The sequence below is a fragment of the Eptatretus burgeri genome, chromosome 9 (genome assembly GCF_056783735.1).
Source record: "Eptatretus burgeri isolate ZD-2024b chromosome 9, Ebu_testis_v1, whole genome shotgun sequence".
Taxonomy (NCBI): Eukaryota; Metazoa; Chordata; class Myxini; order Myxiniformes; family Myxinidae; genus Eptatretus; species Eptatretus burgeri.
In genome coordinates, this window is record NC_140969.1 from 71,933,393 (window position 1) to 71,948,467 (window position 15,075).

The 15,075-nt window shown below is 48.8% G+C and overlaps 2 protein-coding genes across 4 annotated transcripts in view; one reads left to right on the forward strand and one right to left on the reverse strand.

The window, feature by feature from the left end:
- Window positions 1–6,236: 6,236 nt before the first annotated feature.
- LOC147020340 (zinc finger BED domain-containing protein 5-like) lies at window positions 6,237–14,001 on the reverse strand. 3 transcript variants are annotated; one of them, XM_085895651.1, is made up of 2 exons: window positions 13,878–14,001; window positions 6,237–9,226 (listed from the first exon to the last, which is right to left on the reverse strand). In XM_085895651.1, the coding sequence occupies exon 2, from the start codon at window positions 8,162–8,164 to the stop codon at window positions 6,731–6,733; it is 1,434 nt and encodes a 477-aa protein (XP_085751777.1). In that variant the 5' UTR covers window positions 8,165–9,226; window positions 13,878–14,001; the 3' UTR covers window positions 6,237–6,730. The 3 variants fall into 3 exon arrangements, with proteins under 3 accessions (XP_085751777.1, XP_085751776.1, XP_085751775.1); XM_085895650.1 differs by having other exon boundaries at window positions 13,730–13,940; XM_085895649.1 differs by having other exon boundaries at window positions 12,364–13,940.
- Window positions 14,002–14,099: 98 nt separating this feature from the next.
- LOC147020341 (guanine nucleotide-binding protein G(i) subunit alpha-1-like) overlaps window positions 14,100–15,075 on the forward strand; it is a 141,213-nt gene continuing 140,237 nt past the window's right edge. Inside the window, exon 1 of the mRNA XM_085895652.1 lies at window positions 14,100–14,496. Within this exon, the coding sequence (XP_085751778.1) occupies window positions 14,379–14,496 (118 nt within the window). The 5' untranslated portion in view covers window positions 14,100–14,378. The remainder of the gene's footprint in view (window positions 14,497–15,075) is intronic.

A 15,075-nucleotide genomic window follows, 5' to 3' on the forward strand; every position in this document is an offset into this window, starting at 1 on the left:
AAAAATAAATGCAGGTGAGCAACCCGAGACGATGGGGGAGCACGTTTCGTTATTGCTTAAAATGTGTAAGCATACCCTGCTAGTATACATATATATCTTGTTTTGGGTCAGGTTCGAGTACGGACAAGATCCATGGGATGGTCGCTGGACCCGCCAAGTGCTCTCCAACCCTGAGGCCACTGGGCTACATATAACTTCGTGGCCTGACAGGTGAAGCAACCATGGACATGTTGGGATAATTATGTAAAACAAGGTTCTCACACCCTCAATGTCGTGTTACCTATTGGTGACCGAATGACCTCAACCAGGGACAGCACCCTCAACACACACCAGAGCAATTATTACAGCCAAGCAGAACTGTGAGTACAGCATTAGCTAATCTGGAACCAATCGGTGGTGCAAAAATTTCCCGCCTATCTTTTACATACACGCTGTGCCAGACCAATGAAAGACAGGACATAAACAAGCAGGTCTGGAAAGTAACCATTGTTTATGTACACCCACAAGCAATAATCATTAAGCATTTATTTAGATCAGAAAGCAAATATCAAGCAATCAAAGGCGAAAGACAATGGCAAAACAAAGGCACAAAGAAAAGTCTTACCGCCAGCACGTGTTTCCCCCTTACATAGACTTACACACACAAGACATTGCGCCATCATTCATCTGGAAAGAAGAGACAGGAGGAGCAGAAAGAGGCAGTTTGGAGTATTGGTTTGACTCTTCACTTACCTCACGTAACCAAGCGGGGTTGCAGTGGGCTAGAGCATAAGCGGGGGTGGGGGGGGGCATGAGGGGTTGGGTGGTGGAGTGTCAGTGTTGTGTTGGAAGCATGTGGTGTGAGTGTAGCTGGAGCTCCTCAATACATCAAAGACATCGCCTTGTACCCCAGCACAGCATGGTTCAACTCAACCCCCGCTCTGGCAGGTGATCTCCGAGTCAGCAGTTCGAGATGTTTCTTGCGTCCCTGGTGCATTGACAAACGGCACCAAACCGAGCCGCATCCTGGCCTTCATACATGCTATGGAAGGCGTGGCTTCGAGGGAGCAAAGTTCATGCGAGGATCCTTCGACCCCACGTGGTCTCTTCCCATTGGTGGGCATCTGACGGGGTGGATGCAGTGATGGAACTGTGAAGAATCCCCATGTCAGACGGTGACGTGGGTCCCCGCTCGGCCCTGCTGCTTCAGTGCCAAAACACTCGAATGATTCCTCCCCACACTCGAATGATTCCTCCCCGCACACCCAAAACACTCCGATGGCCCCTCCGTACTGTGTGTGTTTTAAAAGCATTGTCCCTTGTAAGGAATGTTGAAGTGAGGGAAGGAAGAATCTGGGAAGGTAATTAGACATGTCCTGAGGATTAATTGTTTCTAATCGTGAGGGATTAATTAGCATGTACGGAGTTCGACTGAGGTTGGTGTTGACTTGGGGACCGAAGAGTACAGGATGGAAGGATTGATGAACAGATAGTTCGAATGTGAATAATTAAAGAATGAGTGGATTTGAGTGGTGAGAGAGATTTGTGTTTTGCAAAATATGTAATTGTGAATTGACAGGCTTGGAGTGTGGCTCGTAGAAGGTCAGTTGTTGTTGAGAAGAACACCCCAGCAGCTGAGAGCATGCTGGCTGTGAGTAGGCCATGGGACCCTGAGGGGTGAGCCAAATGAAGGAACCGGGTACCTCAAGAGAAGACCCGGGTGCCAAGTGCCAGAGAGGGCACTGGAGGGGAAGTCGGGAAGAGCTCCCCCCATAATTTGACGTGGAGCAGGGAAGTTGAGTGGTGGCCTCAACGTCCCGGGGGCGCAATGTGCGAGTGCACAGGTGCGTACGCCTGCATGTGGAGTCACACTGCCCGCCACACAGACGGCCCAGACAGAAAAATTGAGGCCCAGTCCCAAACGTGATGGAGCACCAACACGCAGGCCAATGAGCATATTGGTTGCATAGAACCAATGTAAAAGGGGGTTTACTGATAAAGAGAAATGAGCTTTATTGAGGTTAGGACAGAGTAGGGATGTTCCCCCATGGTTCCATTTTTGGATGTCTGTGGTCACTGGAGTAACAGAGGAGGGTAATTGGATTTTGTGTGGACCCATTGCATTCCAAATTTGTAGTACATATAGGGATAGGTACGCACCCCCCCCCCCCACCCACACACACCCACACCAGTGGGCTACTCTGCCGGTGAGCCTCGTCAAAATGTTTACCAATGTATGTGCTTTGACTTTTCTCCTGGGAGATTGGATAGTTAGAGGGGTTATTGGGCCCGAGAGGGACAGTTGAGCTAGAGGGGCTTTAAAAAGGAAAAAAATACGAGCCACATGTCCTACAGCCACAGCTGACGCTCACATACTATGTAGGTAACAAATCTCATTTGAGTCTCCCTCTCAGCAATAACTAGTTGTACACAAAGTCCGAACAGCGATAGCTAAGGATTCTCTGAAGAGACCTGGTACCAAAGGATTAAATTCTCCATCTCAAATTCCTTGGTCAGAGTCCAAGTCTCACATCCATAGAGCAAGACTGGAAGGACCAAGGATCTGAAGACTCGGACTTTTGTCCTCCTGCGCAGGTACCGGCAGCACCACATACCATGATCGAGTGAATCTATGACTCCCCGGGCACGACCCAGACATCTCGTCGACCGAGAATTAACAGGGTCTATCTGACATTTCATTCAAATTTAGAAGCAGTCCATTTAGAAGGGCAACAGAGGAAACTAAGTAAGATTATTTTATGTAACCTTTATATGTACCTGTTATGTAGCACACGATATGAAAATAAAATGTTATGAGATAGCGGCAATTCCACTTTGAATTTTTGATTTCATTTTTCTCAAACTGTAAAAAAGTGTTGTTGGACCCTGTTAATTCTCGGTCGACGATCTATTGACCTCTGGCTCACAGCCAGCAGAGACATGAATATCACTGCCAAGGTAAGTGAATCTCTCCGTGACCTCAACATCCTCGCCACAAACAGGAACAGACAAGATAGCAGCATCCAAGATGTCAATGAAAGACTGGACCTTAGTTTTGACCCAGCAAACCCGTAATCCCAGAGGCCCCGACTTCTCATCCAGCACCTTTAGGATCCCCAAAAGGACATCCAGAGTCTCTGCAAAGGTGACTGCATTATCTGTGAAATCAAGGTCAGAGATCTTGACATTCCCAAACGATGCACCGTATCTTGATCTCTGATATTCTTTCCAGAATCCAGTCAATACAAGTGCTGAAAAGTGTGGGGGCAGTACACACCCCTGACGAACTCCAGTAACAACTGGAAATAAGTCAGAGATGGTACCACCACATCTCACAGCACTCGCAGTGCCAGACATCAAATTGATCAGTTTTGGTGACACCCCACGAAGACCAAGAATCCTCCAGAGGGCATCCCAATTCACTGAATCGAATGCTTTGCAGAGAACAACATATGCTGCAGGCAACCCCTGCCGAAACTCTTGTTGCATTCGGTGGGGACACAAAGAGCAAGGATACGGTGAATCGTTGACCTCTTTGGTGTAAAGCCTGACTGCTCTGGACGCTGGTGCTCAAGCAGATGGTGGCGAACCCTATCAAGAATTATCCGAGCAAAGACCTTGCTGGGCACTGAGAGCAGCATCTCCCCTCGGTAGTTGTTGCAGTCCTGGCAATCACCCTTCCCTTTCCAGAGAGGGACATCAAGACCCCTCTTCCACTCATTTGGGATGATGCCTGTGTTCCAGGCAGAGCACAAAACTGCATGCAACGACACGAGTACAGCATTTCCACCAGCATTGAGAAATTCAGCATGGATGCCACAGATCCCATGAGATTTAGCCAATTTCAACTGGTTCACCACAGCCTGTTTTTCCACAGGTGATGGTGGATCACAGTTGATTGGAGGATCAGCCATCGGCTTCGCAACATCCCTGACATCGAACTTGATAGCTGGTGGATCAGTATGGTGCAGGCGCTCAAAGTAACCAGCCCAGTGGGCCTTCACTTCGGACTCCTCTTTCAAGAGCCCAACACCCTCGGCTCTAACTGCAGTACACCGGGATGGGCTTGGAGGAATGCAATGCATGAATTCCCCTGTAAGCAGGATGAGAATTGCCTGAATACAGATGATGCTCAACCCCCTCACAGATTCCTTAAACATTGGCCTTCTTGTCCACCCTTAGGCCACGTAGTTTTACACCTCAGCTCCCTGAACAGCTCAGTTCTGCCATTCAGCCTGGCCCTGCGACTCTGGTCAATGGTATCCAGTGTCCGTTGAGAAACAAAATTCTTCTTCACCCGACAGTGAGTTCCACGACATCCACCGGCAACATCAAGGACGGTGGTCTTGAAGGCACTCCACAACTCTTCAGGATTCCCCAAAACACCCAGCCCCCCCCCCCCAAATCCACACTCAGCCTGTTCACAAACTTCTCAGCAACCCTCTCATCCTTGAGCTTGCGAACGTCCAGCCGAGGATGGGATTGTCTCCATTCTCCCAGATTTAAGCTGCAACTTCAGAGTTGCTGCAACAAGCCTGTGATCGGTATTGTGGTCAGCAGGAGCACCAACCTAGAGGGCAGAGCAGTACTCCATCAGGCTGTGGATGAAAGCTTTGTATCTGGTCAGGAGCTCAGGTGGGCCATGGAAGGACTTTGCACTATCATGGAGTATTCCCATTCGGTGACTGGCTCTGGAGGCCATGTTGGAAATGTGGCTTTCCCAGGAAAGATCATGGCAGATAGTGAGATCCAGAAGCTTGAATAAAAGGACTTCTTCCAGAGGATTGTTGAGAAAGTGGATGGGGGATGGGGGGGTTACAACTGGTCCTTTCGGAGAGACATGGTGAGAGTGTGAGATTTGTCCGGATTGAAAGACATGTTCCATATGTTGGACCAGTTTGTGATTTTATCCAGATCTGCAGAGAGCAAAGAAGCTGCTGTTTGCCGATCTGAGGGATGACAGATGGTACTGCAGAGGGTGGAGTCGTCAGCAAAGAGATAAAGAGGATTTTCCAGAGAGTCGGAGAGATCATTGATGAAAACCAGAAAAAGAACAGGGCCCAGAACGCTGCCTTGAGCGACTCCAGACTTGACAGGAAGAGGGGATGAAAGAACTCCATTTAGGGCCACACGTTGGCTGCGACAGGAGAGGAAGCCTGCGAGCCATCATTCGAGATGGCCTTGGATACCGAGAGTTTGGTGAGCAGGGCAGGGCTCCAGACCGTGTCAAAAGCACGCGGTATGTCTCGGGATATGGCTCTGATTTCATGTCCGCATTGAGGACTTCCAACCATTGTTGGTTTTTTTTTTTAGTATGTTTTTCAGAATGGAGGGTTTTAGGGTGGCCGGTGTGCAATTCCTGCTCCCAACTTCCTAATAAAAAGTAACCCAACTGCAGGAGGACGTCCGCAGACACAGTTGGGCACTAGATATGGATGGCCGTTGGCAAATAAGGAGCTCTTCCGCCCTTTGACAGGTTTTGTTTTTAATCCTGCTGGGTGTCCATATCCAAACACCTTCCTCACCAGGAAATTTGGTGGGGGAGACGATTTCATCATGGACACCCGACCATCAAACAGATTAGTTCAGGTTTACATGGTACCTGTAGCAAGTCACATATCTGATCTGGCCTGACCTAACAATATAGCTTGCTTGGTAGCAGGTACATGGTTTGTTGAGGTCGTTTACGTTGTTGTGGGTTGGCAGGATGGTTTAGACCAGTGGTTTTCAAACATTTTTTAGTGGCGACCCAATTTCAGAACCTCTCCACATCGCGCGACCCAAAAGATTGAAAACCCAATTCATAATATACAAGATAAGATTTCATATGACACAAGAACATTTACTGTTTACGTTATTCACCATCGTCATGTTTTCATAGACGAGTAAACGGAGAATAGCCGACAGTATCCAAATAGTACAGTTGAATGTTTCAGAAGTTTTGTCTGAATGACATTTAGATATATCAGTGAGAAGGATGAGCCTGTTTTTCAGAAACCAACTTCTCTATTCGTGGAGAAGTAGATGACAATGCCAGGATCATATCATGCTCCATTTCTCGGCGATTTCTGTACTTTGATTTAATCACTACCATGGTGGAGAACGACTGCTCACAAAAGTATGATGAAGGATATGGCATGAGAACCTTAATGGCGCGCCGTGACAGGATCGGGTACGACGGCAGCATTTTGCACCAGAATGTCGACAACGAATTCGTCCGCGCAAGAGCCTGCACTCCTGAATCCTGCTGGAGCTGTACAAGCTCTTCCTGTGCTGTATCATCTTCATCAGCAATCGAGTCCAGTGGAGCCATGAAAGGGTCCCGAACCACAGAAAAGGACTGCACATCCAACTCGGGGAAATTGTGCTCGAACTGTTCAATGAGCGACTGAAGGTGACGTGCTATCTCCCCAGAAAGACTGTCGAGCTCAGTATCATCGTACTGTCAGCTCGTTAGATGCTCCACCAGATGGAGGAAAAGGCTGAAGCGCTTAACAGCTGCTTTGTCTGCCAGCAATTTTAGAGTCGCTAGAAATCCGCTCATTTTGTCGTGAAAAATCATGAGGTTGGCGTCTTTGCCTTGGAGGGAGCGGTTGAGGACATTGAGACGTTCAAAGATGTCAACAAGATAGCACAGTTCTGACAGCCAAGAGTCCGACTCAAGCAACGCTACCCATGCCGTTTTCCCTTGTGTGCGTAGGAACTCCTTCAGTTCATCTTTGAGCTCGTAAACGTGCAGGAGAAGGTTTCCTCAAGATAACCATCTGACTTGAGTGTAGAAGAGTAAATTCTTATGGTCAGCATCCATCTCCTGGCAGAATAGCCTGAATAACCTAGTGTTGACGGCGCTCAATTTGATGTGATTCACCATTTTTACGACTTCTGAGAGCACGCTCTGCAAGGTTTCTGGCAAAGTACGAGAGGCGAGCGCTTCTCGGTGAATCATGCAGTGTACCATGGAGGTCTGAGGAGCCACCTCAAGCAATTTAGCCTTGAATCCAGAACACACTCCTAACATTGCTGCCGCGCTGTCTGTTGTAGAACCGAGCAACTTTCCAAAGTCCAGATCATGGTCACGATAAAACTGCTCTAATTCCCCAAAAATGTCCTCGCCTTTGGTGGTGGCCTCCAATGGTTTGATGAGCAGAGGCTCATCGACAAAGTTATCAACCTTGATGAAGCGGACCCAGTCGATGAGTTGCGCGTACGATGCGATATCAGTGGACTCGTCCAACTGTATGGCGTTCCACGGCGATTCCTTGATCTTCTGTACGACCTGAGCCGTTACATCCAGACTCATATCTTCAATTCTGCGTTGGATGGTGTTGTCAGAGAGAGGTATAACTGCCAGTTTCTTCGCCACTTCCTCCCCAACCATTAGAGATACCATGTCCTTTGCACATGGCAGCACGAGTTCTTCCACAATGGAGTGAGGCTTTTTAGTCTTGGCAACATGGAGCGACAATCGATACGAGGCCTCTAATGCCCGAGAATTTGTCTGATGGCATGTACCCTCTCTGTCAAGACGCGTATTCTTGAGTGCAAGAAGTTTCCTCTCCAAGAACGCTCTCTCCTTATCCTGATAAGGCGCATGTTTTGTAGTCGAATTCCTCTGCAACTTATTTTGTTTCATAGACTCCGAAGAAAGCACTTCGAAACAAATCACACACTGAGGCCTCTGTGCCCCACTTTTATCCACCACGTAGTGAAATCCAAGGTCCAGAAATTTATCCTCGTAAGAAAGTTCTCGAGATTTGCTGGTGGCCGGTGCTGCCATCAGAAATAAGGTCTCGAGTCGTACGTGGAGACGTGAATAGACGTTAATGATAGAGTCAGAGTCTGAGAGGCCGTGGATCAAACCACTAATTTCCCGCCAAAATGAACCGCCCTTCAGCGAGCCCGCGCATCGCTGGATCCCATTCCAAGCGTCATGTTGCGCCGGTTCCCATACTTTGAACGAACCGTTTATATTACATCCTGTAAAAGTGAACACCGATCGAAAATAGACAATTTTTTCTCGCTGCAAGCGGACACCCGCTACCCCACGAAATTTTCTCAGCGACCCCACTTGGGGTCGTGCCCCCGGGTTTGAAAAACCAAGGCTTAGAGGTATGGATGGCCACACTTGCTCGCCTCTCAATTGTCTATCCTGGGTTCGAATCTCGGCCCAGCTATAAACGGTCATCCCAGTGTTTCATTGGCATGGCGACTCATCAACGTGTATGCCGTCCCACGGATGGACGTAAAATTGGACTTAGTTGGTGGAGGTTAAGGATGCCGTGGTGAACTTTGGGAAGAGTAAGCAAACTATCGCCGGCACCCTGAACAAATTTCAAATTCCTGCCCTCACCATTGCTGAGATGCCAATGGCAAATCACCCAGTATAACTCTTGCCAAGTAACTGCTTCGGCAGCACCTCGATACCGACCACACCGACGCTCTTTAACAGACTATGGTACATCAGAATCAAAATAATGTTGTTGTGCTGAACAGGCTCCACGTCCTTTATTCTCGGCACATCCAGGATGCAGGCTTCATCAATGTAGCGGGTAAGCTCAAGTTACCTTTGCGAGGAAGAACCTGTTCGGCCGTTTTTGTGATCACAGCGAATGGGTGGGAAAGTTTTGCGCATCAGGGGCACGATTCCCTGAGATGGTAAATCGGACCCCCGGGACTGTGCCACACATACAACGATCACGACAGCACGTAGTTGGGAACCTTGTATCCATCACCAAATGAAGGAGACCTTCGTACGAAATAATGCATGTGACGATGTGTTTGTTTCTTGGATGGTAACTGTGGTTTTGTGCGGCATCGAAAACAGTTGCTTAAACTTGGGTCGTTCTTGGACACATTTTTTTTAAGTTAATTGCACAATACAGCATTGCACTCATCTGTGGTTTATTGTCATCGCATGGTTGCGACACAAGCCGTGCTTTCTGGATGGATCGGTTTGTGACATATATTTTACAATCTCACCCTGTCATGACCGTCACAACCTTGTTAGTGTTGTTAACAGTGAGGTCGTCGTCCATGCCATGACGAGTCACGAACCTTTCCATGGCTCAGGATGAACCATGGACACGAATGAGGTCACCAGTCTCGTCGCAGTGTGCCGTTGGTTTGGGTAGAGTTTTAGCCAGGGTACGGGCACACACGGGCCTTCCATTGAGAAGGACACCACGGGATCTTCAACGCCCACCAATGCTTCTGATGGCCAGTGTACTCAAATCGAAACAACACGTACCTGCATGGGAAAAAAAGACAATCCGACAGTTTACATTCTGGTCGGGAATCGAACCCAGAATGCACAACTTAAAGGTGAGCACACTATACGTTTTCGTTGTCCTGCCGTTGCCCCAGCTTTGACGTGATGGATCATTTCTACCTGTACCTGCACCACCTCATTAAAAGTCTCATCTCCTGGTGAGCTAATTATTACAGGTAAACGCAAAGCACCAAGTTCGACCAGAGTACCGACACACAGCGTTTCCTTGCTTTGGAAAGATAGTGGAACATTTAACTTACACTACCTATTACCTAACACAATGCAGGTGTGCAGCCAGGTTGACATCACAATATCCAAAGGATGGTATAATCTGAGTGTAAGTGCCCCAACTCGAACGAACTAGGGTTCGAACCCGGACAAGAGCAAGTAAATTACGATGTTTGCATCATAAAAACTAAAGTGTGCAATAGGTGTTTGGATCCGTGTACACATTGCACACACACGACGACGTGGCTGGAGTTTGTCACTTCTTCCCTCCTCCATATCCATCCCATTAATATTATCCATTCCACGCCACCTTCAAATGTTTCCACCACTCCCACACATTCTCTCCCCTCCCCTACCCCTTTCCCCTACATCCCAAGTTGCCACCTACCCTTTTTCATGAATTTTTTTTTCCAATTTCTACCCTCACTTAATTCCCTTTATTCACCAATGGTGTGCCTTTGCACCTGCCTTTCTGTGGGCACAGCATTGGAGGCAGAACTCCTCTTATCTATTTAAGTTCGTCATATGTCGATCCGATGGACCATTCTCCACGACATCCATTGTGATGAGAATAGGTGTCATTGTGGCATGATCCTTGACATACAGAACCCGATTTTGTTTGAATCAGAAATATCAAATGTATATTTTACACGCAACTTGATGTTTCCCCCTGCAGTTGATCTGAGGTCGTTGTTTCCCCTATGAGCCACGACAGCAACATCAATAAGTAGTGCAGCATCAGTGTGTGTGTGTGTGTGTGTGTGTGTGTGTGTGTGTGTGTGTGTGTGTGTGTGTGTGTGTGTGTGTGTGTGTGTGTGTGTGTGTGTGTGTGTGTGCGTGTGTGCGCGCGTCGTCTGCTACCATTAGTTGGTACACGGTAAAGATCACACGGTGTCCATGAAGAGTCAGCGAATTATGGCCATCACCCTGAACAAATAAATTCCTGCACACTCAGTCGAGTATCCTGCGTTGGAGTGGTGACCTGAGCAGGATTCTAACCCAAGGCAGGAAACTTCTTCGGCAGAACTGACGCTCTGTGTTGACAGACACTGGACAACTCAGCAACTGGGCGAAAACTCTTGACCAGCCGAGATTTAATTGTCCACTGCATATTGAAGACCTAGGTCATCAACATGGTCTCTTTTGTTCTATTCAATGCAATCATTCGAAGTCATTGTACTCCAGTAAAATTTCAAGTTCCTCTCTCCATCTGAGCTTCAGCATCTTTGCTTGTGAACATATTTTTGTACGAGGGTCAAGGCTCATAAAGGAGATGAATGACAAAGGGCAGCAGGATCACAAACTACCATGAAAGGATGTGCTGGTGCGTTGGAAGGTTGACGATAATACCCTCTGTGTGATAATCTGCCTTGGAGGTCTCCACATTTTATTGGAAGAATAAGAATAATAAGAAGAATAAGAACACATTTGCTCTCGATGTTCAAGGTTCTGAAGAACAAAATGTGCTTCTTCTTATTCTTTATAAGGAGTGAGGTCCAATGGCACCACAATTCTGTCCTGCCTTGACAACGATACTCCTCCACTTCCCTCTGTCCTCAGACAACTCCCTCCACTCTGGATATCCATCCTTTTTGGATAGCCATCCTCACACAATCCTCCCATCTCAACTGCGGTCTACCTGTTTTCATCCCACCTTTCTCCCTCAACCTATCCGCTATCTTTTCCATTCTCTCTTCCCCCATCCGCACCAAGTGTCCAGCCCATCTCAGCCAGCATTTCACAAATGTCCCCGTCAAGCTCATTTGCACACCAATCCCCACCCTCAGTTCATCCATCCTCCTTCTATCCAGCCTCTTCACTCTCGCAATCCTCCTGATCCAGTTGTTCGAGCAAACCTCTGTGGTCTCTCCGTCAGTGCCACCATCTCTAGGCCATAAAGGTAGGCCGGCGTTACACACATCAGAACCTTCCCTTTCAATTTGCTTGATGTCTTTCTGTCTGCCATTACTCTGTCCACCCTCCTCCATGTATTCACACCCACCTGAATCCTCCGCACCTCTGCCTTAGACTTACCATCCCTGGCCACTGTTCCAGATACTCAAACGTATTTCTCTGCTTGATCTCCTTCCCCTCTAACCTGACATTCATTTCTTTTCTCTGCTGCCAAACACACATCACCTCAATCTTCCCCATACTCATCTTCAGCACATGCTTCCCAAATGCCTACTTCCACTCCCTCAGAACTTCCTGCATCTCCCGCCCACTCTCCACCACAACAGCCGGATCATCCGCATGCAGCATCCTCTCCATACTACCCCACAAGCTCACCTTCCTGCTTCCCAGCTCAATCACCATGATAAACCCGAGTGGGCTGAGAGTGCTTCCCTGCCTCAAACTGATGTTCACGCTTAACTCCTCAAACATCCCACAATTAACCAAAACTCTTCCCTCTGTTCCCTTGTACATCCATTCCACCAACCTAACTTCTGCTTCCAGCACTCCCGTCCATCTCAGTGTCGCCATCACCATCTCTCTCGGGACAGTGTTGGAGGCCTTCTCAAGGTCCACAAATCCCAATTCCATCTCACCTTGTACCTCCAATCTCTTCTCCACCAGCGACCTCAGCATGAACATCCCATCCGCCGTCCCCCTACACTTTCTAAACCCCCTGCTGATCTTCTCCAATCTCCATCTCCACACTCTTTCTTACCATTCTGTCCAGAATCCTCTCCAGCACCTTCATTACATGACTTCAAAGCATAATGCCCCTTTACTTTCCTGGATCTTGATCATTGCCCTTCCCCTTCCATGTCAGCACAAGTAACCCTATCCTCCAAAATTGAACCCTCTCTCACACATATATTCAACAGCCACTTCATCCAACTGACTCAAACTTCTCCCGCTATAATTATCATCTCCGTACACACCTCATCAATGTCTGGCGCTCTTCCCTTCTTGATCCTCTTCAATGCCATCCACACTTCCTTCTCTGTGATCTCCACCAAAGCCACGTTCCCTTCCACATAACATGGTAGCTCCAGCTCGCCGTTGCATCCTTCCCGGTTCAACAGCTCTTTGAAATACCCTTCCCACACCCTCAATACTTCCGCCCTCTCTTGCACGAGCCTCCCACCACCATCCTCAACGGATGTGGTCCTTACAACCCCCAATCATGTCCTTACAACCTTCATCCCTGTCACAAGCCAATTTATCATCTTTCTCCCACCATCCTCTTCCAACTTGTTGTCCACCTCCTCTTCCATATCATTCCCAGCCTTATCCACAGCTCTCCTTGCTGCTTTCTTCTTCTGCCCATACAGGGGCAGCAACTCTACATCCGGCTGCCTCCCCCTCTCCTTGATCTTCTCTATCCTCTTCCAAATATTCCTTTCACCAACTGCCTTCGCTATCTCCTCCGTCCACCACTCCAGGTTTCCTATTCCTCGACGATGCACACTTTTCCTGATGGTCTTCCACACATAACTCCGGCAATTCCCCCTAAACCCTTCTCCATACTTCTTACACGACGCCTCCAAACCTTCAGCTTCTTCACTTGGTTCCCATACCTTGCCCTCACCCTGTTCTGTGCTGCAACCTCGAAATCGGTTCAACGCAGTGGAAACCAAGCAAGGCCTAAGTATGGCGTTTAGCGTAGGAAGGAAATGGTGTGGGCGTACTCCGTACACACTCGTACAGTGATGTTGAGGACACATTTGGGGTGTGCCAAGGCAAGTGTGAAATGTAACGCGTGAATGGAGGAGACAACACAAGGCAAATGTTTTTAGGAAGACCCTGGTACCAAGAAGCTATAAATGGTGGAATTTCAGAAACTGCTGCTGCTCATATAAAAGGTAACACAGGAGAAGGCCGTCTCACGGCTGTGGCATGTCCGGTCTGCAGCATAAATGCAGATGGGTCAACCGGCTTTGGGAGGTCTTCCAGAGAAATTGCAGCGTGCTCCGTGATGCAGCCCCCCTCCCACCCACTACGGGTACTGACCCAGGACGGTAGTTTTGAGTCGGATTCGGCTCCACGTCGGAACGACAAGTTCGTAGACGAGCACATGACCGTAGCCGTGTCGACCCTTGTCGATGAGAAGCTCCTTTTTTTTGGCAGAATTGGTTGATATTACAACACCCAGTGGACCGTGGTCTCTCGAGTTGAACGTACTAAAGCCGAATCGTTTCGTTTCCCCACACACGACCCGGTCGTGCGCTACCCCTACTACTCAAGCATGACGATTTAAAGGCAGGATTCACTTATCGATGACACCGGCCCACAAGGTCGATCCACCTGCTTTGCGACAAAGACCCGTCCCGAGGAGAGCGTGCTCCGTGGTGCTGCACCGATGACCACTGAACCTTGGAAGATCCAACCCGAGGCAAAAGCACCTAAACACCGGGTCTCCACTCTACACCACGAGGTCGGTCTGAACTCTTACCATGCGTCCCAACTTCATGACCCCGCACATTGAAATGTCCAACAAACGTGTCCATTTTACTTCGTTCAGTTGTCATTTCAAGGAAGCGAGTGATCACATAATTAAATATCCCAATGTTCCCCCCGGTGTTCCCGATCACTCCCTCCTGCCCTGTTCCCTCCCTGTGAAAAAACAATCAGGGCGGAGGAGGAGGAGGGGGAGGAGCGAGAGGATCGTCGTCGCGTTCCACTCGCTCGAGCCAAGGGAAACGAAGGGGGAAACACGAGGAGTGTTCGTCGCGCTCTCGCGTTCGCAAAGCAACTTTGGAGTCGTGTGGTTGTGGACTTGTGGTACCGCGGCGCGAGTGTGACCAAGTCGAGCGGTTTCTCGGGCCGTGCATGAGAGGGAGCGAGTGAGCGGGACGGGGAGGGAGGGATGGGGGAGAGAGGGATCTGAGAGGACGGTCGGGCGAACGTTGCCTGTTTCGAGTAGAGTGGTGGAGTTACGACGAGAGCCTCAACAATGGGCTGTACAATGAGTGCCGAGGACAAGGCGGCGGTCGAGAGGTCCAAAATGATCGACCGCAACCTGAAGGAGGACGGCGAGAAGGCGGCCAGGGAGGTGAAGCTCCTTTTACTCGGTGAGTTCGAGCTTCGCGTTCCTTGTGGACGAGGCGCTCAAATCTTTATATCTGTGGAAACCGGATTCCGTCGGTCACGTCGTGGACGCTCGCAGCGATTTGTACCGAAGCCTGTCCTTTGGGAGTCGAGTTTTTTGCGCTCTCTCTCTTTCTTTCTTTCAACGGGTCATTAAGTAATATTGGCGCCTCCTCCATGAACTATGTAGTTTCTTGTTCGTGCAGGACGAGTCCGGATCCGGCTGTTTGCTCCATGCCTTGTTTTGCCGGCACGCCCATCACTCTATTGCCGTCTCTGTGGTCGTCGCTGGAAAAGTGGGAGGAGCTTAGGGCAGTTTGCGGAGAGGAAGGGGGAGGGGGAGGGCCTGGCGTCCGTTGGTCGTTTTTTTTTTGGTTTAAAGTTTGTGCTTAGAAGGTTCAAGGGACTTTCACACAGGATATGGCCGTTTGGGCCATCATGCCTCAGGCGCACTACTTTAGCAATGACACCAACCTTGGACCTTACACGACATCAATTCACGATCTCATCAGTTTACTTAATTTCACTGGGTGGAGGAGGAGACGTGTGTGAAGAAGAACAGC